The 26,218-nt window shown below is 49.7% G+C and overlaps 5 protein-coding genes and 1 pseudogene across 6 annotated transcripts; 3 read left to right on the top strand and 3 right to left on the bottom strand.

Annotated features, from left to right (window-relative positions):
• Positions 1-2,821: 2,821 nt before the first annotated feature.
• On the top strand, positions 2,822-10,649 carry LOC101769397 (protein transport protein SEC23). 2 transcript variants are annotated; one of them, XM_004973617.2, is made up of 14 exons: positions 2,823-3,187; positions 3,822-4,424; positions 4,506-4,721; positions 4,869-5,042; positions 6,248-6,409; positions 7,004-7,146; positions 7,234-7,309; positions 7,396-7,571; positions 7,662-7,743; positions 7,880-7,957; positions 8,512-8,673; positions 8,770-9,033; positions 9,364-9,468; positions 10,123-10,649. In XM_004973617.2, exons 2-14 carry the CDS (start codon positions 3,915-3,917, stop codon positions 10,264-10,266), a joined length of 2,292 nt encoding a protein of 763 aa, XP_004973674.1. In that variant the 5' UTR covers positions 2,823-3,187; positions 3,822-3,914; the 3' UTR covers positions 10,267-10,649. The 2 variants fall into 2 exon arrangements, with proteins under 2 accessions (XP_004973675.1, XP_004973674.1); XM_004973618.2 differs by lacking the exon at positions 8,512-8,673 and having other exon boundaries at positions 2,822-3,187.
• A 664-nt stretch (positions 10,650-11,313) lies between these two features.
• Positions 11,314-12,849, bottom strand: LOC101770067 (probable carboxylesterase 5). The gene has a single exon (XM_004973619.2). It carries the CDS (start codon positions 12,669-12,671, stop codon positions 11,526-11,528), a length of 1,146 nt encoding a protein of 381 aa, XP_004973676.1. The 5' UTR covers positions 12,672-12,849; the 3' UTR covers positions 11,314-11,525.
• A 2,644-nt stretch (positions 12,850-15,493) lies between these two features.
• Positions 15,494-16,474, top strand: LOC101778852 (annotated as a pseudogene).
• A 2,959-nt stretch (positions 16,475-19,433) lies between these two features.
• On the top strand, positions 19,434-21,029 carry LOC101770465 (probable carboxylesterase 2). The gene has a single exon (XM_004973620.3). The coding sequence runs from the start codon at positions 19,802-19,804 to the stop codon at positions 20,858-20,860; it is 1,059 nt and encodes a 352-aa protein (XP_004973677.1). The 5' UTR covers positions 19,434-19,801; the 3' UTR covers positions 20,861-21,029.
• A 115-nt stretch (positions 21,030-21,144) lies between these two features.
• On the bottom strand, positions 21,145-22,614 carry LOC101770880 (tuliposide A-converting enzyme 1, chloroplastic). The gene has a single exon (XM_004973621.4). The coding sequence runs from the start codon at positions 22,507-22,509 to the stop codon at positions 21,520-21,522; it is 990 nt and encodes a 329-aa protein (XP_004973678.1). The 5' UTR covers positions 22,510-22,614; the 3' UTR covers positions 21,145-21,519.
• A 1,308-nt stretch (positions 22,615-23,922) lies between these two features.
• LOC101771271 (probable carboxylesterase 2) lies at positions 23,923-25,325 on the bottom strand. The gene has a single exon (XM_004973622.3). It carries the CDS (start codon positions 25,271-25,273, stop codon positions 24,191-24,193), a length of 1,083 nt encoding a protein of 360 aa, XP_004973679.1. The 5' UTR covers positions 25,274-25,325; the 3' UTR covers positions 23,923-24,190.
• Between the last annotated feature and the right edge of the window lie 893 nt (positions 25,326-26,218).

Here is a 26,218-nt window from a genome sequence, read left to right on the forward strand (position 1 = left end):
AGTGTGGATTTATAGGAGCGAACATGTGTGTTTGTACATGAGTGTTTACATATGTATTGTATTTTGGGAAAAACAAAAGACAATAAATTATTTTATAGCTCAAAACTAGCAAATTATATTAAGCCCAATTGCCACGCCATTTTCAACAAAGGGATTCTCTTATTTGGCGGTGCACCACTATTTTGCTTAGTAGTGTGGTCAATTTCCTCCCACCTCTTTCTTTTTTACTACTAGCAATTATTTTTTCTCACCCCTTTCCTTTTTGGATACTTTTCCACTCATTTCTTTTTACTATGTTCCTTCCCATGGGCTTTTTTTGTTGACCCAATATTTATTTTTACTCACTAAATTTGTTGATTCAACATTTTTACAGGAATGTTGTTTACCATTTTCTCGTTGACTCAATTTTCCTTATAAGTTTTTTTAGCTCCACATTTCCAGTGATTCATCATTTTTGGTTTGTGTCCTCTGCAACCTTTAGTGCACCTTTGCCAGGGAGGCATGGAAACAAATGATGGCTTTATTAAATATGTTGGTTGATCCAAGTGTCAGCTGCGAACGGAGCGTAGCTCAGTTGGTAAGGTTCCTTGTTGTGAAACCTGCTCCCTAGGGTTTGAGTTCTCGACTCGTTACTGATGCTCACATTTTCTAGATTTATTCCAAGATTTAACCAGCGCTATTCTTTTAGTGGTACACGACATGCCCGTCAACAGCGAGGCGCCAGTGGTGACTTCTTCAATCTCGAGGATTTGTCAGCTCAGTCTTTCGAAGGTGTTCATAAGGTAGGGTTGCGTGTGTGTTTTTCTAGAGGTGTACGTATTTGTGAACATCTGCGTCTATACTATGTGATTCGCAAGAGAAAAAAATCAAGTGTCAGCTCCCGCAATGGCATTAGAGGTGAAGGAACGGTGGAAGTAAGAGCTCACAAATCAGCCTAAGCAATTGAAGCGAGCCAAAGCGGCAATTTTTTTTGAAAAAGAATAGATGCCCAGATTTAACTTGTGCTATTGTTTTAATGGTAGGTGACATGCTCGTCGATAACAAGACGTTAGTGGTAATTTCGTCAATCTCAAGGATATGCCAGTTTAATCTCTCGGAGGTGCTCATTAGATTAACGAGTAGGGGTATGTATATGTATTCATAAAGTGGAGTATGTGTGTGCTCATGAGAGTCTGCGGCTGAACAGGAGATAAAAAGTAAAAATGGCGCTATTAAGGATGGCCTCTGGGGACCAAGTTACCCTAGTTTCTATGATTTTGTATCTTCAAATTGAGCATGAGTGTGCAAGTTTTTATCTAATATTGATTTTTTTAAAACCTTATATCCTTCCTCTTCATAGGTGATATAACAGTGCTCCCGCTTTATATTCGGAAAAAATAGTAATTCAGCTAGTAAGCCCTCTGCCAAGATTACCTTACACCTGTTTAGGTAGGGGTGGGCAGAATTTTCCGAACCCGAAATATCCGAACCCGATATTTCCTATCACTATTTCGGGCACGAATTTAAGAAACCCAAATTTAATTTGGGTATTCAACTCCGGTATCCGATTTAACCGAACTATATTAGAAGATATTTGATTATGCATTACTAGGTTGTAAATGTAGCAAAATTTATTAATTTGTCTATCTATTTACTTTTGTTTGATGTGGACATTAGTATGTGATATGTTGAAATGTGTTTTTTTTTCATCCCATGTACTACTTAGAGTTGTGTGCATGGCATGGCGGTGGTAGGGGATAAATGGATGCTAGGCGGATGGACGCGCCTTGCGCGCCCGTTCCAAATTATTGTCGTGAAAAAAAAATCGGTTGAAACGGTGTTAGCTTCTGTTTACGTGCTGAGGGCAGCATGATAGGGACATAGCATCTTTATTAAATTCGTTAAAGTAACTTGAGGTCTTTCCCGCTCGACAATTGGAAAAAATATAATTTTTTACTCATAAGACCCACTTAATAGAACTGTGAGGAACACAGCATAGAGATAAACGCTTTGAAGGTGCTGTTACAATAGGAGATCTGACTATCAGTCTTTATTAAATGTGTGGGGAACACAACATAGAGATGATGAACGCTTCTTGAAGGTGTTGTTACAATATAAGATCCGACTGTGAGTCTTTATTAAGTGTATTATAGCTTGAGACCTTCCTTGCTGGCTGAATGGGAAAAACATATTAATTTATTTATTGTGGGACCCACTCAATAGAATTATGGGTCCCACCAAGCAATGCATGCGGGTCCCACCTGAATAGTACGTGGGTCCACCCGAGGACCAGCAGGTCCCACCCGAATAGTACGTGGGTCCTACATAAATAGCCAAGGAGGTTTAATATATATGTATAGATAATTTATTGGGTATTTCGAGCAAACCTGAACCCGATATTTTCTTCAGGTATTTTTAGGTGCGGTTACCGTAGTTATTTTGAAAATTCAAATTTTAAAATACTCGAATTACGGGATACCCACCCCTATGTTCAGCTATAAACCAGGCCTTCCTCGCACAAAATCCAACTTTATTTCTGAAACTTTTACCCAAGTCTAGCCCTAACTCCTAACTTTGGCACTATGCAAAAAGAAGATTTCCATCACATCAAACTTGCGGTACATGCATGGAGTACTAAATATAGACGAAATTAAAAACTAATTGCACAATTTTGTTGTACTTTGCGAGACGAATCTTTTGAGCCTAATTAGTCAATGTTTGGATAATAATTTACAAATACAAATGAAACGCTATAGTGTGCTACAGTGCTATAACAGTAATTTGACACCTCCAAACTTTGACAACTAAGCAAGGCCCTACTCGGAGTCGGAGCTGACAAGTACGGAGTACTACCAGTCCCAACTCCCAACCCGCAGGACTGTCGTGTTCCAGTTCTCCTCCCCTCGGCGGCGAGGCGACCGATCGCCGTCCCTTGCCTAGCCCTGCTCTCCGCCGGCTCCCCGCTCCACCCTATCCCCTCGCGCGGGCGGCGCGATTCCACCACCAACAGCCGAAACCTTCCGCCAATTTCCTCCCCCTGCTCCCTTGCCTCGCACCATCGCCGAACCCTCCAGTCCTCCTCCTCCTACTGAAGTGAAGCACACCGGCGCTTCAGCGGAATTCTACCTTTCTAGCCATCATCGTCGGCGCCCTCCTCCCTCAGGAGCGGAGATCTATCCGAACTTGGGGTCGGTTTCGTCTTCTGTTGGTAAGGAAAGCCCTAGCTTGCTTGCGTCAGCTGTTCTGGAAATGGGTGGGGTTTTGCTCTGCGGGAAAATTGCTGTGAGAAATCGAGTCCAATTATTTGCTGGAATTGATGCTCCAATCCGTCCAGACATTTGCGAATTGGTTTGTGTGATGTATTATTTTAGAATTTAATTTCGCAGCTAATGCCTTTAATTTTAAACACAAATTGGGGTTTAACTGAACCCATATGCCTCGTGATATCGGCATGAGCAATCTCCTCCGCAGGTAGCGATGACTACCCATGTGGAGACTAGAGACCTCCACTTATCAGCTTTAATACTGTTATTAGTGATATAACATTTTAAAAGGGGTTTCTCAGATGCTAAGACAATTATGAGGTTAACTCTCTGTTCAGGAATAGTTTGGAGATTCATTCTAGGATCACTTTGGGCACTAGTCTTAACCTGGAGACAGCTGCAGTGGTTTGATAATTCAGAAGCTCACAATGACTGATACTGCCTGTAATATCAGTTGTTCGTACGCTGGCTGTATTTTGTTTTGTTTATATCAGTTGTTGTTACTGACTTACTATTCTTTTATTCTCCATTGGTTTTGGCTTTCACCAATTTAACCCAATGTTGAATTGGCTGTTACAGGATGGAGAGCTTGCCGCTGACAGAGGCCTGACACTGTTGTGAAACAGAGGTTCCTTTGAACAATTCATCACTATTGCGACTTGATTACAGAAAATGTCTGAGTTTCTCGACCTTGAGGCCCAGGATGGGATAAGAATGGCATGGAATGTTATACCAGGCACAAAGCAAGATGCTATTAACTGCGTGGTCCCTGTTTCTGCCATTTTTACTCCTCTAAAGCCAAATCCCACCATTCCTGTTCTTCCTTATGCCCCACTCCGTTGCCGCATGTGCCGCTCTATCCTCAACCCCTTCTCCGTAGTTGACTTTGTTGCTAAGATTTGGGTCTGTCCATTCTGCTTTCAGCGCAATCACTTCCCCCAACACTACTACACTATTTCAGAAAACAATCTCCCTGCCGAACTCTTTCCACAATTTACCACCGTTGAGTACGCATCCACTGCTGAAACGGGTCCTGTGGTGCCTCCAGTCTTCCTATTTGTTGTTGATACATGTATGATTGAGGAGGAGATTGGCTATTTGAAGTCTGCTCTAGCACAAGCTATTGAACTATTGCCAGATCAATCCCTTGTTGGATTTATTACTTTTGGGACATATGTGCAGGTCATTATCATCTCTTTCATTGATACTTCGTTGCTGAATGCACTGGTCAATAACTAATACAATTACATTCGTTCCACATAGGTGCACGAATTGGGTTTTGGCTTGTTGCCAAAGTCATATGTGTTCAAAGGGACAAAAGAAGTTACAAAGGAGCAAATTCTGGACCAAATGAGCTTCTTTGCTGGGAAAACTAAACCCACAACAGGTGTGATCGCAGGTGCAAGGGATGGCCTTTCAACAGAGAGCATTGCTAGGTTCCTGCTGCCTGCCTCTGAGTGCGAGTTTGTGTTGAATTCAGTTAAGACCTCTGCTTGATTATGAAACCATGACACATCAAAGTACTTTACTCAAAATGTGGAACATTGTGAAATGGCCACTCTCACGTGATGTACCAATTTTCCATTCCATCATTACGTTATTGACACTGTTTTCCTTTTTCTGTAGGTTATAGAAGAACTGCAAAGGGACCCTTGGCCTGTTCCAGCTGATAAACGTTCATCCAGATGTACCGGAGTTGCATTAAGTGTTGCTGCTAGTCTCTTGGGGGTTTGTGTCCCTGGATCAGGTGCTAGAATTATGGCTTTTGTAGGTGGCCCATCTACAGAGGGACCTGGTTCTGTAAGTCAAAAGTTCTTTTTTTTAATGCCACGGCTTTAAGCTTCATTCACATTTTCTTATCTACACCGATGCTGTAAATGTAGATGTTAGGATGGCCAGTTAGTGTTGCCACTCCTAGGGAAGCTAAGACCAGAATGCGTTGTTTTGATTCATGCTTAATTACAGTGGTTGCAATAAGCTTCCTTATTAGAGGCTCTCCTAACAGATACAGGTAAAATCAATTTATAGTAACCATCCTAACCAATAGATAAGATACCAAGCGGTAGATATCATTATCTAAAAACAACAAGCAGTAGATATATCCTAGGAAACTAATTAACTGTTATGGAATATAATGGAAAGCTATAATATTTTTTATCAGGAAAGCTACAATCTTAACCATAGAAAGATGGCTTCCAAAATCCTAGCCACACAGGCCTGTTGCTACAGTACCTGCGGTACTATTGCTGTGTTGCGCATAACAGTTATGTTGCCATGACTGCCTTTTATAGTGGTTGGTGTTTGTAATCATTCTCCTACCACTACACAACCTATCTCTAATCTCTTTATTATAACTTTATAAGTAATAAAGCATTTTCCCTTCAATACGCTTTGCAACTACTCATTACACCCCATCCTACTTGGGTTGGTACTGGCAAACAGATTGTGTTTGGCTCCACGTCTAGTTGTTTGAAAACATCGCGCAACCATCCAAATCGACTGGATTAATTTTAAAAGACTTAGATATGGCTAAACTTGTTAATTGTTATAAGGTTTGTGTATATTTAGAGTTCACGTTCATGTGGTGGTAAGTTTGTGGTTTTGCACCTTGCTATATGTTCTACTGTTCTGGATATAATTTTGTGTTTCTTATCTGTAGTGAAAGTATATTAAACCTCTCCTGCTTTGTGTGTAATATGAAAATAAGATCAACCTGTTTTGGACATTCTACTTAAGTTTTCTCAATGTACATGATTTTTTTTCCGGATAAAGTTAAATGCCATTTTATCCTGTTTGTTTCCCACTTGCTATAGAATTCTGCTTGTGTGATAGTGATGAAATGTTGGCACGAGTATGTCCATGACATTAATCCTCCTTGGATATTGATTATCATTGAGAATCGGATTGTCTCCAATATCATGTTTTTTCTTAGAAACTGCCACTGGTCATTTATCGCTTATGCTTTCTAAGTACTTTATATAATGATATTCTCTCAAAAATTTCAGATCGTATCCAAATCCCTATCAGAACCGATTCGCTCACACAAAGACCTCAATAAAGGTTCAGCTCCACTTTATAACAAAGCTGTTAAGTTCTACGAGGATATCTCTAAGCAGCTTGTGAATCAAGGGCATGTACTTGATTTATTTGCTTGTGCGCTTGACCAGGTTTGTTGCCTTTCCTTTTCCTTTTGAAGTCTGGGTCTGGATCAAACGTTAGCACGTTGAACAAGGCCCTTGTTCTGTTCCTTTTTTTATTTTATGAAATGTTTGCTTCATTTTCTTGGTTTGTATTGTTAGCTGGGAATTAAACTAATCTTGATATGCAATAATTCATAGACTGATATTGCACAACTTTTTTTCTTTTTTCTTTTCTTGTGGCCTCACCAAGTCAATATATGATATGATGAGCCATTCAACAGAAACTTAGTAGGCATGTGCAATGTGCATACTGGCATATGAACTCAATGCTTCACCCAATTTGGTAAAGTAACTGATGTATTTTTTTTTCTGGAGTTGTTATTAGTTTAACATTCACCCACCATGTAATTAGTTGCTAAACTTGGTGATATAGTCTTGTTTATCATTTTTTTAACTCTATCGTAGTAGTGTGTGCAACAATATAAGTCAAATAGTTGTCATTTGAAATATGGTAATGAAAAAAACTACTAGTAGTTAGTACATCTCGATACTGTGGTGGTTCAGTATGCACAAGCTGCTTTTTTTTGAATTAAAAAATCTTGTTTATATTCTCTTTCTCAGGTTGGTGTTGCTGAGATGAAGGTTGCAGTGGAGAGAACTGGTGGAATAGTTGTGCTTGCAGAAAGTTTTGGTCATTCTGTTTTTAAAGACTCACTTCGACGAATCTTTCAGTCAAGTGACAATGATCTTGATTTATCATTCAAGTAAATATACTCTTCATGGTCTTTAATATATCTTAGCATATCAGTTATTTGAGTGTTTTGATTTACGTGTATGAATTATATTTGCAGCGGTATATTTGAGATTAACTGCTCAAAGGACGTCAAAATCCAAGGAATTATTGGACCTTGTACTTCCCTGGAGAAGGTATAGCTTGTATCAGTTGCATATTGTCAATTTTTTGGATCTGACACTATACATCTGAATCTTTTTGCATGCTGTTGATTATGCAGAAAAGTCCTCTATCCTCAGATACAATCGTGGGTCAGGGAAACACCAGTGCTTGGAAGATGTGTGGTCTAGACAGGAAAACATCACTATGTTTAATATTTGATATTGCAAAGAAGGATGGGTCAGATTCAATTGGTCAATCAGCAAATGATCAGTTCTACTTCCAATTCTTAACCTAGTAGGGAATCTGTTTTGCCTCCGTCATTTTTAGGTAAAAAGGTAATGTTGTCAGAATTTTATGTAACTGACTTGGAGGTGCTTTGTGCAGTTACCAGCATCATGAGGGTCAGATGAGATTACGAGCTACTACACTTTCGAGAAAATGGGTTGCTGGTTCTGGTGGTGTGCAGGCAAGTTTTCTTCTAGCCATGATAGTCAATCATTTTTCTGTTTAGTCTATTGAATGGTATCACCTGTTTTTTCCTTGTTATGTTTCTTTTGGAAACAAATATAGTATTTTACTTACTTGGGTTGCATGTGCTTCAGGAGCTAATAGCTGGCTTTGATCAAGAAGCAGCTGCTGCAGTCATGGCACGCTTGGTCTCATTTAAGATGGAAGCTGAGGTACTTATGCTTCTTAAATTATTTTAGAATTAGAGCATACCTGACATTATAGATGAATTTATTCGCTTGAGATAGGAGATAGTATCACAAAAGTATGAATATGTTTACAACAACAACAACAACAACAACATAGCCTTTCAGTTCCAAGCAAGTTAGGGTAGGCTAGAGTTGAAACCCAACAAGAGCCACAAATCAGGGTTCGGGCACATGAATAGCTGTTTTCCAAGCACTCCTATCCAGAGCTAAATCTTTGGGTATATTCCATCCCTTCAAATCTCCTTTCATTGCCTCTTCCCATGTCAATTTTAGTCTTCCTCTGCCTCTCTTCACATTACTGTCACGCCTTATGGATAAGCTTTTCTTCAATTGGTGCTACCCCTAACCTATCACGTATATCCTCATTCCGGACTCGATCCCTTCTCGTATGACCACAAATCCAACGCAAAAGTATGAATATGTTTCCAGTAATAAAATGTTGCCAGCTCGCTGGAGTTATTGATTGTTTCTGTTTTTGGAACCTTAATATACTCAATATATCTTCATGTTTCATTCAGGCTGATTTTGACCCGATAAGATGGCTTGATCGAGCATTGATTAGTTTATGCTCGAAGTTTGGAGAGTATCACAAAGAAACACCCTCATCTTTCAGTTTATCCCCTCGTCTGTCAATTTTTCCCCAGTTTATGTTTAATTTGAGACGATCTCAGTTCGTTCAGGTAAAGCATTTTCCCTGGTTTGTTGAGAAGTTCTCATCAACAGACCATGTGGAATCATACTTCTCCGTGCACTAACTTATTTTATTTCCCATTCAGGTTTCTAACAATAGTCCAGATGAAACTGCATATTTCACAATGATGTTAAACAGAGAGAATGTAGCGAATGCAGTTGTGATGATCCAGCCATCACTTATATCTTATTCATTTCAATCAGGTCCAGAGCCTGTTCTGTTGGATGTAACTGCAATTGCAGCCGATAGGATCCTTTTGTTGGATTCTTATTTTACTGTTGTCATATTCCATGGAGTAACAATTGCACAGTGGCGAAAGGCTGGTTACCAAGATCAAGAAGGCCACGAGGTAATATTTTGTCAATTGAAACCTTAAACACTAGATTTAACCTGTTGAGCTCCATGTAGCTTTACTTATATGTATTTACATACTTATGACTATAGATGACCTTTTACCCAGGCTTGGTCTAAAACTCTTGAACAATTTGCCTTTACATCAAAATGTTTGAAATTCTTCCAATCTTTCTCATGTTAAAAAAAATCCAAGCTTAGATTATATGGTTCAGAGCCGTAGACATGGGGCTGTAAGGCCGATCTAAGAACAGTGGGCTTCACTATATACAGTATATGCTACATTAACAAACAAATAACTAACCTAACTAACCTGTGTGATGTTCAGGCATTTGCCCAGTTGTTGCAAGCTCCAAAGGAGGAAGCTGATGCAGTAATCAAGGAGCGCTTTCCTGTGCCTCGTTTGGTTGTGTGCGATCAATATGGTTCTCAGGTTATTTCTTTTTTTTTAATAAGTTCTTTTTTTTTTCAAGACACTGTTTTGCACTCAGGAAATTTCTCTGCATATCTGTTTAAGTAAGTGCAAACTTTGTTCTCCTACTGGATAAGATTTACAAATTCAGCTTACTTTCAGTTTGGAACTAGTGGTCCAAACTCAGTTGAAAACTGCAATTTAGTCCAATAACCATTCAGTATATCAGGGGATGCTCATGAACTAACTGAGCAAATGAATTGTTCCCTCTGTTTCCCCCCTTTGAAATCCAAGTGGTCAACCTCCATCAAATTTATATAACCATTAACTTGTTAAAACTATCAAGGTTGGACGAATAGAACTATATCACTATACTTGTTGTCAAAGTTACTTATATAAACAGAGAATTTTTAATTTCTAGTAAAATAAAGCCACAAGGGGTAACTGCAAAAGTTTCGGCCTGTTCGCTTCAGCTTATTCAGCCGGCTTATCAGCCACCAAACAGTGTTTTCCTCTCACAACAAATCAGCCGTTTCAGCTTTTCAGCCGGCTTATAAGCTGAAGCGAACAGGCCCGGTATACATCTCAACAACTGTACAAATGCATTAACATCGAACAAAAGAGAATGGAGCGAGTGCCATTTCTGTTGAATTTACTTTCTTTTGATAACTGCAGGCCCGATTTTTACTGGCAAAGCTCAATCCATCTGTCACGTATAACTCCGACAATCCGCCACCGCCGGGAGGGGATGTTCTTTTCACGGATGACGTGAGCTTCCAAGTCTTCATGGATCATCTCCAACGCTTGGCGGTTCAGTAAATTATGGGTGATTTCACAATGCACAGCGATTTTGTAAATTCTGTACAGCATAGGACAACCTCTTTATCGTGTATGCTACTATGCTCTCCTGCTGGTTGCCACATTTTAGCCTTGACATGCAGTCGTAGCTCTACATTTGTGCATTGCCTTGGTCATAGACAGATTTCTGATTCAAGAGCAACCATAATATATTCTGTAAATAGGGTATCATACCCCTTTAGGTTGCTAACACAATGCTTCCAAACCAGGTCTGCTCGCTTATTGTGTAGCCTCTAGCCTGCAGTACTAATGTACTATTGACATTAAAATGCATGTTCGGTTTATCTATTCTAACAGGGAGTCAGGGACAGCTGGTTAGTTTTGTTCTGGAGTGACAGAGTCAATTGTTGGGAGCGTCAGTGTGTTATATATTTCTGTAAAATGTAGCGCAAATCTGTGCATAGTGGAATAAGGATTTGTCCAGGTCAATCTGACTCAACTTCCCTCTGACATGTGGACACCAGCAACTTCCCCCTAGTGTTAACGTCAGAGTAGAATTTGGTGAACATGCCGTGGAAAAAGTTCAAATTACTCCCTTCAAGTATAATCAAAGTCTGGATAACCCTGAAGTATTTCTTGGTTCAGTTTATTCCTAAACTATATCATTTGTACCCTTAACATAATTTGTCTTTTTTTTTCTCCATGCACAAGTGGATTGTTTTTTTTCTCTCCATGCACAAGTGGATTTTTAAGTTCAACTTTTGCGGAGATGATAGCAAACACTATAAGACATATTAAAAAAATATATCATGAATTTTTCATCACTATTTTCATGTAATAATAAAATTTATCTTTGAGATAAAAAATATATAAAAATTAATGATGAAAAATTTGTAAAATATTTTTTTAATATAGATTATGATGTCCACTACCACCATGCAAAGTCTCAAATTAAAATTCAACTTGTGTACGGAGAAACAAAAATGAAAAATTGCATTACGAGGTAAGTTGAACCAAATAGCATAGTTTAAAACATAATTTAGGGGGTTATCTGGACTTTCACGAGCGAGGAATTTGGACTTTTTTTCCTTTTACTATTATGGAATTATACTGGGAGAGTTGTTACGACCATAGGCATTCCTTTATCGTTCTCTAGAAGTTTTGATTGTGAAAGGTTTAGACCTTCCATAGCTTGACGCACAAATTCAACCGTTCCAATTTTACAGGAATATACAGGATAGCTTTAGGTTCTTAGCATTCAAAATAAGCAGCTTCGTTCTTCAGGCGTCCATCCTTAAACCTGTGGAGCCCCCTTGGCCGCCATTGATGAAGTCCACCACGACCTCCATCTCCCTGGCCGCCTTCTCGCTGCCGGGCTTGTCGAGGAAGTAGACGTGGTACTCGCCGGGCGTCTCGTACAGCTCCGCCTCGCCGCGCCACCCGCTGGCCCGGAGCGCGTGGACATACGCGCGGCCCCTCGCGGCCAGCAGGTCCAGCCCCGCCACGGTGACCAGCACGCGCGCGCTCGCGAGCCGCCGCCACTCCTCCGGCGGCATGGCCACCGGGTTGATCACCGGGTTGTCGATCCCGTAGCGCCCCGCGCACACGAAGCCCCATGTCCGCTCGCGCCATCGCCGCGTCTCGCCGTCCCTCGTCTCCGACGGCACGGGCCGCCTCCCCCAGAAGTAGGGGTCCAGCAGCGCGAGGCCCCGGATGGCGGTGGCACCGCCGTCCAGGCCGCCCTCCCGCCCCGCGCGCATCGCCACATTGTGCGCGATGTTGCCGCCGGCGCTGTCGCCGACCAGGAACAACCGCGTGAGGTCGGCGTACCGCGACAGCCAGGGATCAGCTCCTGGCGCCCCGGGCCGCGCGCTCGCGAGCACCCACCGGAGCGCCGCCCACGCGTCGTCGTAGGCCGCCGGGAGGCGGTGCTCGGGGGCGAGGCGGTACTCGACGGACACGGCGAGGACCCGGGCCCTGGACGCCAGCGCGTTCAGGTACCGGTGGTACGTCGGCGAGAAGGCCGACTCCGTGACGAACGCGCCGCCGTGGAAGAACACGACGAGCGGCAGCAGCTGGCCGCCGTCCGTCTCCGTCCCCGCCGTGCGGTTGGTGGCGAGGCGCGGCAGGTAGAGGCGCACGGCGAGGCCGGCGGCGGCGTCGACGACCACGTCCCTGGAGGCGACGCCGGTGGCCGGGTCCGTGGACGCCGGCACGGTGTCCGTGCCCATGAAGCGCCGCACGCGGCCACTCTTGTAGAGGACCAGGAACGGGAAGAAGAAGAAGTCCACGTCCCCGTCGTCCTCGGCGCCGTCGGCGTGCAAGGAGGCTGGGGCGGGGTGAAGACCGCCGCGCGGGGCGAACAACGCGGCCGCCATGTTGAGCAGGAGCAGCAGCGCGGACGAGAAGCGGCCCGCCGCCGCCATGAGTGAAGCGAGAACGAAGCAGCAAACTTCCTCGTCGGACGGAGGCCTATGAGCTTGCCGACTTTGTAGATAGCGCCCCCTACGTGTTGAGGGCTTGAGGCGAAAGGGAAGTTAGACGCTGCTAGCTACGTCCAAGAATTAGCCGGGGAGCGAGGCCGGCGCGTTGTCCTCGGCGACGCCGGTCGCCACGGATACAGCTGGTGGTGATGTGCAAGCATTGTGTGATTCCACGTCCCCGTCGGAGCGCGACTCGTGCTTTGTTGTTTTCGCAGGTTCGGTCGGGCGCATCCACGGCGACGCTGCAGCAACGACGTTTGGGAATATCTCGACACGAGATGGCGCCGCGCTGATTGGGCCAGCGACGATCGACGACGGACTGACGAGTCCACGTATGATCCGTACTCTGAATTCCTTACTCGGTTACTCCTTAGTTATGATCACGCGCACAGCCAAATTTTACAGTATTCTCAGCTCACCAGCTAATCACATAAATAAAGGAAATATTACGCAGACGATAAAAACTAAATCAAAAGAAAAAACTATTATTGCTTCTTCATATATTCTTGGCAAATATATTCAGGACGACGACCTCTAACGTCTTGCTTGCCAAACAAACAGTCTTCCTTGCTTCCTCATGCTACAATAGGGATAAATATCGCAACTAATATGATCCTAAAAATAACCTGCATAAAAGAGGTAAATTGTTTCTTTTCAAAGATCGTATCATTACGCATACACCAAATTGCCCACATCAGAGCTGCAACCTTAACAAAAATTAAATTTCTATCTTTTTTGCTCATGCCTGTTAACCAATTTCAAAACATATACTCCATTAATCTTGGTGGAGTCAACCCAGTAGCTACAGTTACAACTCTCCAAATTATCATGCTATTATCTTAGCATGTTGACAGTTAAAAAATAGATGGTTAATTGTTTTATTGTTGTCGTTGTCAAGATTAGCGGATCAAGATTACGACAAGTAAGTTTCTTTTATGCGCGTAAGGCTTCGGATGGTGGCGTGAGAGGACACGGGGTTAGACTGGTTCGGGCAGGAATAGCCCTACGTCCAGTATGAGGAGCTGCTCGTGTTACTCACGCGGGGTCTGTAGTAGGGGTTACAAACAGGCGAGAGAGGGAGCTGGTCCCAAGTCTCTTGGGTGTGCACTGATGCTCGTGAGGAGAGTGTGTGGGTTTTGTTGGCTCGAGAGTCCTCCTGGTCTCGGGGCCCCTGGTTCTCCTTTTATAGCGCAAGGGGAACACAGGAGTTACAGGTGAGCCAGGCGTGTGGAGAAGTAAGAGAGATAAGCTAAGTAAGGTAAAACATGGGGACAAGAACCGAGTTCCCAGGTCGCCACCTTCGTCTCCGACCTTTGTCTCCTGTCAGCATGGCCGCCGGAGGGGGGTGGCTGCCGTTGGATCCTGTCGGCGATTCCTCGGTCGACCGCCGCTCGGCATGATGATGATGCCCGGCCGCCACAACTGTGCGCGTCGTGAGGGATGGCTGACCCCTGTAGTCCTGCGTATCGCCCGCGGAACACGGACGTCACGTTCCTGTCGCCGGACAGGCTGAGCGCGAGAACGGGCGGCGCTCCTATCGTTTTCGCTGTAGCCTGTGCGGTCGTGGCTACAGTGTTCCGCCCGGGTACTTGTGGTGGGTCACATCGAGGAGCGCGGGCGCCTTTCTGCGCGCTAGAGCCGTGGCGCATTTATGGCGAGATTGGTGGGGACCCACTAGATCCGCGCCCTCGTCTGCTGGTCTGCGCCCGAGGCGGACCCTTGTCTTGTGAGCCCGGGTGAGTCCGACCCCCTACGCCCGGGGTCGGGCGAGGCGGAGCCTTGCGGCGAGGGGTCGGGCGCATCCGACCCTGGGATCGTGGGTCGGGCAAGGTGGAGTTTCGCCAGCGAGGGGTCGGGCGCGTCCGACCTCGGGATCTTAGGTTAGGCGAGGCGGAGTGGAATGCTTCTCACCCATGCTGGGTCGGCGGGGATCGCTATTGCCGTAGGTGGGCCCGGGCCTTTATGATTGTTGTCTAAGGGGCATAAGGAGGTCGTTAATATTTCCCCCCAACAATTACAATCACATAAACATCATTTTTTACTCTCAATCCAATTCCTCTTAGCTAAGGGGTGTTTGGGAGACAGGGGCTAAACTTTAGTCTTGTTACATCGAATGTTCGGATGCTAATTAGGAGGACTAAATATGAGCTAATTACAAAACTAATAGCAGAACCCCTAGGCTAAATCGCGAGACAGATCTATTAAGCCTAATTAATCCATCATTAGCGAATGGTTACTGTAGCACCACATTGTCAAATCATGGACTAATTATGCTTAATAGATTTGTCTCGTGATTTAGCTTAGGGGTTGTGCAATTAGTTTTGTAATTAGCCTATGTCTAATACTTCTAATTAGTGTCCAAACATCCGATGTGACAGGGGCTAAAGTTTAGCCCCTATCTCCCAAACACCCCTAAGTTATCCTTTCTTACGATAACGTTCCATTGGAGGTAACAAAGGAAGATCTAAAGAGATCTTTAGCTTCCATGTAAATTATCTATAAATTATCGATAAAAAGAGTACCCTGGTTAATGATTGATATATTGATATATAGTTTGAACAATAAATTTATCGTATCTATACAAGTCCCAGATAAAATTATCCCTCCCTTCTGATAGTGAGTGGCTACTACAAGACTATGTCAGGCAGCCATGATCTCATGGATTCAGCAACAGCATGTACAGTAGGTAGACTAGGGAATAAGTGAACAACCATTTAGCAACGGGTATAAAAAAAGATTACCGGGACAACCAGTATACTCTTTGAAGTTTGAATGAACTCATCTTGACGCGTCATAGGACACGACGAGCAGCTAGCAGCCCTAGACGGACCACGGGAGTTGGAAAAAACTTTGATGCACTAAATCCCAGCGGCGTCCTCGGCACGTCCACAAGGCTGCCCCTCCTCGTCTACTTCCACGGCGGCGCCTTCTTGGTCCACTCGGCTTTCTCCGGCGCGCACTTCCGCTTCCTCAACGCGCTCGTCTCCGCGGCGCCCGCCGTGGCCGTGTCCGTCGAGTTCCGCTTCCGCCTCGCGCCCAAGCACCCGCTGCCCGCCGCCTATGACGACGCCTGGGCCGCGCTCCGCGGGCCGTGGCGAGCTGCGCCGCCGCAGGGTCCGGGCAGCAGGAAGAGCCGTGGCTGGCCGAGCACGGAGACCCCGCCGCCTCTTCGTCGCGGGCGACAGCACCGGCGGCAACATCGCGCACAACGTGGCGATGAGGGCGGGCAGGAGCGGCGGCCTCCCCGGCGGCGCGCGGATCGAGGGAATGGTGCTCCTGCACCCGTACTTCCGCGGCAAGGAGCTCGTGCCGTCGGAGCGCGCGGAGCCCCGGTCGTTGGAGAGGGCGGAGCGGTGGTGGGCCTTCGTGTGCGCGGGGAGGTACGGGATCGACCACCCGTTCGTCAACCCGCTGGCGATGGCGGCGGCGGAGTGGGCGGCACTCGGCTGCCGGCGGGCGCTGGTGACCGTGGCCGAGCTGGACAAGATGAGGGACTGTGGGCGGAGGTACGTGGATGCGCTGAGGGCCAGCGCCTGGGCAGGGGACGAGGCGGCTCTGTGCGAGGATCAAGGCGAGAGGCACGTCTTCTTCCTCCGTAAATCCAACGGCAGCGACAAGGCGAAGAAGGACATGATAGCGGCCGTTGCGTCCTTCATGGCGTCGTGAGGCGCTGAAACTAGGTTCAGTCCATATGTGCGCTCCTTGGGTTCTTCTGATGCTAAGCTTTAGATCCTCGTGGAAAACTGCAGATTGAATATGTTCGTATTATGCTTGGATTCTGTTCAAAAAATATTATGCTTGGATTCAGGCCCTGCCTGAGAAATTAGGGGGCATGTGCTAAGTGCAAAATTAGATACTTCATTCATTTAAAATTTAGGAGTTTTAGTTTTGTCATAATCATTAGTTCATTTAAAACTTCTCATTTTGACTAAATTTGCAGAAAAATATATCAACATCTGCAACATCAAATTAGTTTAATTAAATGCACACCGAGAGATAATTTGATAGTACATTATTCAATATTTTATATGTTATATATTTTATAAATTTAATTAAATGTAAAGAGGTTTAGTATAGGATAAAATTAAAATGACCTACATTTCAATAAAGATCATACTAATATTAGGGGTGCTGATGCACCCGCGCTTGCTCACACCCGTACACAAAGATGCAATCCCCATTCTATACCCTCCCCTAATTTATCCATATTCATTTGCGCATAATCATCGGATAATTGGATAATCTGGGTAAGAATTAGGCACTGCTCGCCGCTCACCGGCGGCGCCATCTATGTCCTCCGCATCTCTGCAATATGCAGCTGCGCTAGCTGCGATGCCCTAAACGCGTCGTGCGCTGCGGCTCTGCTGATGCGTCTTCGCGAAGCCTTATCTCTAATTCTCTACTGCTCTCGCCGGCGTTGCCCCCATGGACGAGGAGCTCGACGACCTTCTCCCGCAGATGCAGGCATGCAGCAGTCCTGCGCCGAGCAAGGAGGCCGTGACGCAACAATGAATTTTGCTTGCGGATGCAGCGTGCCCCCATGCGACGGATGACAGGCGAGTCCTGCTCCTGCTAGCGCTCATCCTCTGCGAGTGTTCGACGGCAGGCCAGCAGTACTCTCCGTGGTTCTCTGGTTCACGGGAAGGGGAACACAACGTCAATGGTGGGCCGCAGCTGTGAACAGGTGAGTATTACTGTATTATTATCCAAACTAGGAGGGCATTATCCAAATTTGAAATGGGTATTACCCTCCCCGTACCCAAATCTAGGTGGGTAAAATATTTTTGCCCATACCCTACCCAAGTAGCTTGGGTATGGATTTGGGTGTGGACTATGAATACCAGCGGCAGGCCTAACTAATATCATTTTCTGCTATCATCACTGGTCAACAGCCACTATTGTCCTTGTCCCGTAGATTTCCTAACTGTATTAGCAATTGTCCCGTAGATTTTCTAACTGTATTAGCAAAAATATCTAGTCACCAAGGAACTAGCTCTACACAAAATTAGTTTGTAATAAGAGAATTGGAAGGGGCGAACTAATTTTCATCCGGTGTTGCGTGCACTAGCAAAGCAATGGGGATTGAGCCCATAGAGCAACATTTTTTTTAGCATTGCCAAGTAAAATACACTTTTGGTCCTCAAATTTGTTACGAGGTGCCACCTAGATCCATGAACTACAGATTGCATAATCAACTTGTCTCATGTTGCCATCTAGATCCATGAACTTGTCTCAGGATGCCATCTAGGTCCATGAACTTGCAAATCGCATATGCACATCCTTGAACTTATCTTGGAGTACCATCTAGATCCATGAACTTGCAAAAACATCCATGGGAGTCTAATCTTAAGAACTGACAGCTTAGATCGTCTTATCGTCTGAGCAATCGGTTCTTCAATCTAAGTCGTCGATTCTTGAGATCAGACTCCTACAGATGTTTTTGCAAGTTGATGGACCTATATGGCATATTGAGACAAGTTTAAGGACGTGCATATGCAATCTACAAGTTTATGGACCTAAATGGCACCTCAAGACGTGTTTATGCAATCTACTAGTTCATAGACCTAAATGACACATTGTGATAAATTTGAGGACCGCCCGTGCATTTTACTCTGTTGAGAAAGACGAGGAGGATGTAAAAAAGAGAGGGAGACGCGAGGGAAGTACTCTTATGGTTGGATTTGTCTCTATAATTCTTTAGATATGGATGTGAGTTCCACTTGTTTTGGTTCATTGTGCATCCTAAACTTGCAAGACTGAATTAAAATGCCATGTCATGTCATGTAGAGGAGAAATAAACACGCCATTTTCTCCAAAAGTACAAATTCGAAATGTGCTATAGAACCATCATGAGGGCCAAAATACACGCATCATCGGATAGCAGTTTTGACATGGTAGTATATGTTAAGGCTTTGTCTATATCTCAGACGTTTGAAATTGAAATTGCTCTCTCAATCATTTTTTTTATGATTGTTCGATTATAAATTAATCACTCATATCCGATGTTCTCTCCTTATCCTCTTCCCCGAACCGCTTCTTCCTTCGTCTCCCCTGACACCGCCTCTTTCCTCTGTCTTCCCCGAGCTTCCCCACCGCACCTGCCTCCCTTCTGGCTCCAGCGGGCTCTGCCGCCTTTGCTGCTGCCCACAAGCTGCTCTCACCTCCCAGCTCTGGCAGCCTTCGCCCCTGCATCCTTCTTCTTCCTCCCTCTCCTAAGCTCCCCTGCCGCTCCCACCTCCCACCGGCTTCGGCGGCCTTCGCCGCCTCCGCCGTCACTGAAGCTAATCTCTTGGAGCTCGACACTCCCGCCTCCTCCTCCGCCCACCGGGGGTCCCCCGCCGCTTGGCTTCAGCGGCGCTCTCACCGCCTCCGTTCCACCACCATCTCTTCCGCCTCACCGTCGGCCGGTGAGCCTCCTTGTAGCTTCCTCTACAGCCGAACATGTAGGTAACCACCCAACCTCGAATCCCCATCCTCAATTCAAGTTCTAGTGCAAACTTTAGGTGATTGCGAGATGTGTTAAATTTGACGAACCATCAAGAATAATGTATTTGGTGACAAAGCGAAGAAACATGGAAGGCAAACATTTACCCCACAATTGCAATTCTAAAAAAAACTTATTAAAACTATCGCAAAAACTTTACAACCATTTTGTCCTAAGAGTCCATATTAGTTCACAATACGGTGTCATCTGTTTCTATTGTTGTTTAAGCTTCATTAGTTATGCAACCCATTAACATTGGTCAGCTTCATCAGGTCGCATGCCTGGATCTGCAGACAGGCATGCTGGAGAAGAAAATGACCACCACCGTGGCACCGTCCGCCGGCATCAGTGATTCCCATCAGGCCATCACGCTGATCGGCGATATCATACTCTAACCACTACGCATTAGCTTTATCAAAATGGCGCGTGGCGCACGATGCTAGGACCGACACGAAGAAAATGACCTGGATTAGTTACTCGTATAATTATTGCTTGCTTCGTCACACGAAGAGCATCCGCTCCTCAGTTGGCAGGCAGGGCGCCCCCCTTGCTACCGTTGACTCCTACCCGCCTTGCTCCCGTTCCGGCCATGGATCCGGACATCGAGGTGGACGTCGACCTGTCGCCGTTCCTCATCCGCTACAAGAGCGGCCGCGTGCGCCGCCTCATGGGCACGCCCAGGGTCGACGCCGGCGCGGACGCCGCAACCGGCGTCACCTCCAAGGACGTCGCTATCGACGCCGCCGGCGGCGGCCTCACCGCGCGGCTCTTCGTTCCCAGCAACGTCCTCGGCACGTCCACAAGGCTGCCCCTCCTCGTCTACTTCCACGGCGGCGCCTTCGCCCTGCACTCGGCCTTCTCCGCGGCGCACTCCCGGTTCGTCAACGCGCTCGTGTCCGCGGCCCGCGTGGTGGCCGTGTCCGTCGAGTACCGCCTCGCGCCCGAGCACCCGCTGCCCGCCGCATACGATGACGCCTGGGCCGCGCTCCGCTGGGCCGTGGCGAGCTGCGCCGCCGCCGGGTCCGGGTCCAGGACGGGAGAGCCGTGGCTGTCCGCGCACGGCGACGCCACGCGCCTCCTCGTCGCGGGAGACAGCGCCGGCGCCAACATGGCGCACAACGTGGCGCTGAGGGCCGGGCGCGGCGGCGGCGGCCTGCCCGGCGTAGCGCGGATCGAGGGGATCGCGCTCCTGCACCCCTACTTCCGCGGCAGGGAGCTCGTGCCGTCGGAGGGAACGGACCCCCGGTCGCCGGAGAGGGAGAGGGCGGAGCGGTGGTGGGCCTTCGTGTGCGCGGGGAGGTACGGGTTCGACCACCCGTTCCTCAACCCGCTGGCGATGCCGGCGGCGGAGTGGGCGGCGCTCGGCTGCCGGCGGGCGCTGGTTGCCGTGGCCGAGATGGACTCGATGAGCGACAGAGGCCGGCGGTACGTGGAGGCGCTGCGGGGTGGCGCGTGGCAAGGGGAGGAAGCCGTGCTGTACGAGACCCCATGCGAGGGGCACGTCTTCTTCCTCCGTAAGTCCGACGGGAGAGACAGGGCGAAGGAGGACATGATTGCGGCCGTCGCGTCCTTCGTGGCGCTGTCAGGCGCCGAAGCTAGGCTCGGCCGTCCATCTCGGCGCTCCTCGGGCTGTGATGCTAAGCTTTAGATCCTTGTGGAGTGCAGAATTGAATTTGTTCATGTTATGCTTGGCTTCAGAAGGCCCAGTTGAACTATTTCAGGGTCCCCGTCAGATAGGAAGGATCGTGGTGTTCACAGTGGTTTTCAGGTGTTGCAGTTGCATGACTGCATATTCTGCATCTTTCCAGTTTCCACTATTTGACTTTGTCCAATGATTGCCTGGTAATTTACCAGATGGTAGGCTGTTGTACGCCTGTAACTGTAGTGGACGGCTGATGGTCCACCGGCAGACTACGACAGTAACACCAATGCTTTGCCAGTTCACCACACACCAACCTTTTTTTTTTATAATTGCACACCAACCCATTAACCCATTTCGATGTCCTCATCAGACCCCATTTCTCTGAGCGGAAGATCAGATACACACTCCATTTGCACTTCCAGCCAGGCTCCATAGATAAAGAAAGAAAAAGAAAAAAGAAAGCACAATCGATGACTCAGCCAAACACGTTTGTGCCACTCTAAATGGTTTTTAGCGCGCCAAATGGGCATGGAATTATTCAGAGCACACAGGTAAAATATAGGTATGAGCAAAGGATGTCTCAATCCTGCATTCCACAAGGGTTCAGACTTCAGAGCTCTCAGCAGCAAAGACATTGCTCGATGAACGACGCAGATGGACCCTGCCTAGCTCTGTCGCTTGATGAACGACACGACGGCCGCCATCTCCTGCTTCGCCTTCTCACCGCCGCCGCCGAATTTGTCGATGAAGTAGACGTGCCCCTCGCCTTCCGTCTCGTACAGCACGGCCTCCTCCCCTGCCCACGCGCTGCCCCTCAGCGCCTCGACGTACCGCCGGCCTCTGTCCCTCAGCGTGTCGAACCCGGCCACGGTCACCAGCGCACGCCGGCAGCCGAGCTTCGCCCACTCCGCCGCCGGCATCGCCGGCGGATTGATGAACGGGTGGTCGAGCCCGTACCGCCCGCCGCTAATGAACCCCCACAACCGCTCCGCCCTCTGCAGGAACTTGGGGTCCGTGCCCTCCGACGACAAGAGCTCCTCGCCGCGGAAGTACGGGTGCAGCAGCACCATCCCCTCGATCCGCGCCCCGCCGGGGAGGCCGCTGCCGCCTGCCCTGAGCGTTACGTTGTGCGCGATGTTGGCGCCGGCGCTGTCGCCGGCGACGAAGAGGCGCGCGGCGTCTCCGTGCGCGGACAGCCACGGGTCTCCCGGCCCGGACCCGGCGGCGGCGGCGCAGCTCGCCACGGCCCAGCCGAGCGCGGCCCAGGCGTCGTCGTAGGCGGCGGGCAACGGGTGCTCGGGCGCGAGGCGGTAGTCGACGGACACGGCCACCACGCGGGCAGCGGAGACGAGCGCGTTGAGGAACGGGAAGTGCGCGCCGGAGAAGGCCGAGTGCACGAGGAAGGCGCCGCCATGGAAGTAGATGAGGACGGGCAGCTTCTCCTCGGGCCTGCCCAGGACGTCGCTTGGGACGTAGAGCCGCGCGGCGAGGCCGGCGGCGCCGGCGTCGATGGCGACGTCCCTGGAGGTGACTCCCGTGGCGGCGTCCGCGCCGGCGTCGACCCTGGACGTGCCCATGAGACGGCGCACGCGGCCGCTCTTGTAGCGGATGAGGAACGGCGAGAAGTCGAAGTCGACCTCGGCGTCCGGATCCATGGCCGGATTGGGCAAGGCGGCGACGGAGTCAAATGGAGCGGCCTACTCACTGCGGAGCGTGAGCGCAGTTGCTTGCGGTCTGCGGAGCCGAGACCCCTGCCTTTATGCAGTAAAAATTTCATCCGCTGGTCCAGCGTGCGCCACGAGCTGTGGCCTCTGGCCTGTGTGGCAACTGCCTCGCCTGCCTGCTTCGGATTCGGTACGCAATCATCAACCAATCACGCATCACATATGAACAAAAACGCCAAGCTCACGAAAAGAACCACACATTTGGAAGCATCCAGAATGTCACGAGCTTCTGTAGGGAGGATGACAACGCGTTGCCAAGAAGGTGGGGGCCGAGGCGAAGCCCGCCAGGCCATAACCGTTGAGGCCTCGTCTCCTGTGACTTGTGAGAGGTGCCTTCCATGGTGGCAGCAACTTGACAATTTTTGTCTCCGGCGACGACATTTCCTACAGTTTTACTTCAACTTGCGCTTCTACTGTTCCACTCCATGTTTCCCACCAGTAATACGCATGAGATAAACAAGATCAGGAGGAGTCATAGGCACTAGGGGCAATGCGTATCGTCAACGGCGCGAGCACGACGATCCGTTCAGTTGTGGCAAACAAAGTTCGCACTAGAGAGCGAGCGCGACGTCCACAAACCACGGCAGGGCTCGAGCCAGTGCGGCGACCTCGGTTCAAAGCCGTATGAATAGCCTACGAGTGCGTGCCATTCGATCGAGATAAAAGCCGGCACCTTTTATAATACAGAAGAAGAGATCGATCATGACACGCCTACACCCCTACAACAACACGCCTGCAATATTTTTTTTCCCGGCCGCGACCACGAGCAATAGGATACTGGTGTCCGAAATGCAGGGCGTGACACACATTCGATGGTCCATAATCCACAGGCCTCGACAGCGCGCCCAGCTTTTGGCGACCCACAGGCCCAAAGTCTACGCAGCACTACTACAATCAAGTGTGCTCTCATGTCCCATCGTCCAATCCCTAATGCATGCTGCCGAGCACGCACGCGCAGGTGAGTCACGGCTCTCCTCCCCTCCGCCGCTGGACCGGCCGGGACATCAGGCCGAAAGGCGGCGTTGATAGGGGGGTTGGAGGCTGCGTTCGCCGGCCGTTGGCGCATCATTTCTGCCGCGGATCGAGTGGTCAAGGCACACCTCAAGCAGGACCGGCCGGCGCGAACCGAGATGCAGATGACGGGAGTGGCCGAGTGGATTCGGTGCCGCTCACCGGACGGCCGGAGTAACTGCCGCCAGCCTCAACAGGGTACCATTGCCTTTACTAGTTCGAGCAAGTCTTTTTTTTTTTTTTTTTTGCGAGTAGTTCGAGCAAGTCTTTGATGCAGCACGAGCCAACGGTCCCCTCGCCATTTATGTACGCAGTGCCTTTTCCGGCTTTCCGTTTCCAAAGATCAGGTGAAACCGACGTGTACATTCCCCGGCCGCCGCAGTAAACAAGTCACAAGTGAGCAAAAAAGAAAAAAAAAAGACAAGCACGCAGTACATGGCTCTGGTCATTCATCACTCATCGGGCACTGACAAAATACAGTAGTATACGACTATACGTACGTTTATGCTATGTGTATGGCTGTCACCAGTGATAGCTACAGGTCTCTGATCGATCGGAGTACCACCACCACGCCGCCGACGGGAGCCGGCCGGTCAGCTACTCAGCTACCGTTGATGAAGGCGGCGAGCGTGGCCATGTGCGCGGCGGCCTTGGGCGAGGCGATGTTGTTGAGGAAGTAGCAGTGGCCCTCGCCGGGCGTGACGTAGAGCCGCGCCCGCCCGCCCCACCCGCTGGCCCGGAGCGCGTCCACGTACGCGCGCTGGAACGGGCCCAGACGGTCCTGGTCCGACACCGTCATCAGCACGCGCGCCGGTGGGAGCGCCCGCCACGCCGACGCCGGGAGCGCCGCCGGGTTCACGTACGGGTGACCAGTCCCGTACCGCCCCGCGCAGATGAACCACCACGCCCGCTCCGCGCCCGGGGACACGTACCGGCCCAGGAAGTAGGGGTCCAGCAGCGCCACTCCCCTGATCGCCGCCCCCGCCGCGCCGCCGCCGGATCCAACCTGCTGGCCGGCGCGCATCGCCAGGTTATGCGCGATGTTGCCGCCGGCGCTGTCGCCGGCGAGGAACAGGCGGGAGGCGTCTCCGTGCTTCGCGAGCCAGGGCTCCCCCCCGTGCCGCGCGTTCTCGAGCACCCACGCCAGCGCCGTCCACGCGTCGTCGTAAGCCGCCGGGAGCGGGTGCTCCGGCGCGAGGCGGTAGTTGACCGACACCGCGACGACGTTCGCCTTGGCCGTCAGCGCGTTGAGGTAGCCGTGGTAGACGGGGTCGAACGCCGACTCGACCACGAACGCGCCGCCGTGGAAGTAGACGAGCACGGGGAGCCTGCCGCCGCCCCCTCCGACGACGGCGCGGCGGCTCGGCCGGTACACCCGCGCCCTGAGCCCGGTGGCCTGGTCCAGGACCACGTCCTTGGACGCGACGCCCGTGCGCGCGTCCAGCGACGGCGGGACGAACGTCGTGCCCATGAACCGCTGCACGCGACCGCTCTTGTACTGGATCAGGAACGGCGAGAAGTCGAACTTCACCTCCATGTTGGGGTCCGTGGCCCGGCTGCGGAATGCCGCCGCCCCCACCTCGGCTTCTCCTCCCCTGGCCACCACTGCTGCTGCTGAAAACAGCGCGCACAGCGCGGCCACGAGCAGGACAGGGGACGCCATGGCCATGGAGCGCAGTGGCATCGGAGAGTGAGTGACCCCGCACTGTGCTGCGCCAGATACTGCCCTGCCCGGGGAGCGAGCCGCGCTTATATACACCGAGCCAGCGATGCAGCCGGCGCGATGGGGCCGCGAGCGCGCGCACTAAAGTGCCCGGTGGTGCGGGGGGCTTCGGCGAGACGCGACCGGTGGCGTGCGCGGGCGTGACGATGCCGGCGTGGCGGACGTGTCATGTGTCCGCCTCTCACACCGGCGCGACGGCTCGGTCAATGCGCCGGCGGGCCCGTCGCCGTTGCGGAAGTGGGGTGGCGGCCGCACTGGCCACCAGTGATCCGTAACCATCGGGCGGTTAGTGCCCCGAGTGCCCGGAGCCATCGGCTCGCATTGTCTCGCCGAGCCTACAGCCTACAGGCAAGGCACGCACGCCGTAACCGGCGCCGCAGTTAACTCCGAGCCACGCTCACGTGCAACGGCCATGGCGTTTCAATCAGTCCACGAACGTAGTACAGCGTCACGGGGCGAGAGATCGATCATGGCGTGGCGTAGGCTTTGCGCCACCGGCGGCAAACCGGTACCGGCCGGTAGGTCGATTTGGAGCGTCTCGCCGTGCTCCAGTCCTCTGCCGCCGGCCCGCCGGTGGTTCTAGAACCCCAGATCCAGCATGGCATTTAAGGTGCCACTCCACTGGCGCCTCTGTGACTCGGGGACGGGGGGCCACGCCCTTCCCATCGGCAGTTTGTTTTTTCTCCCCCGCCGTGCGCTGCGGTGGCGCTGGCCGTGCCGGCCGTTTTTCAGAGGCGAGCACCGTACTTATGGCGCCCATCAATGGATGCCTGGCGTTTTACTGGTATACTGGAAGCTGCACAGGCCACAGGGTCCCTCACAGGCTCACCCCCCATGTACTCTCATTTACTAGCCGAAAGCGATGTGTAGGTGACACTGCTGTAATGATGTTCCATTACTGAACAG

The sequence above is a fragment of the Setaria italica genome, chromosome VI, assembly GCF_000263155.2.
Source record: "Setaria italica strain Yugu1 chromosome VI, Setaria_italica_v2.0, whole genome shotgun sequence".
NCBI lineage: Eukaryota > Viridiplantae > Streptophyta > Magnoliopsida > Poales > Poaceae > Setaria > Setaria italica.

Bases quoted from the DNA above. Each gene is read 5' to 3' on its own strand.
- LOC101769397 (XM_004973617.2), top strand. From the start codon at position 3,915: ATGTCTGAGTTTCTCGACCTTGAGGCCCAGGATGGGATAAGAATGGCA. The intron at 7,310-7,395 runs GTATAGCTTGTA...TTGATTATGCAG, and splicing joins CTTGTACTTCCCTGGAGAAG to AAAAGTCCTCTATCCTCAGA. The intron at 7,572-7,661 runs GTAGGGAATCTG...TGCTTTGTGCAG, and splicing joins TACTTCCAATTCTTAACCTA to TTACCAGCATCATGAGGGTC.
- LOC101770067 (XM_004973619.2), bottom strand. From the start codon at position 12,671: ATGGCGGCGGCGGGCCGCTTCTCGTCCGCGCTGCTGCTCCTGCTCAAC.
- LOC101770465 (XM_004973620.3), top strand. From the start codon at position 19,802: ATGGATCCGGACATCGAGGTGGACGTCGACCTGTCGCCGTTCCTCATC.
- LOC101770880 (XM_004973621.4), bottom strand. From the start codon at position 22,509: ATGGATCCGGACGCCGAGGTCGACTTCGACTTCTCGCCGTTCCTCATC.
- LOC101771271 (XM_004973622.3), bottom strand. From the start codon at position 25,273: ATGCCACTGCGCTCCATGGCCATGGCGTCCCCTGTCCTGCTCGTGGCC.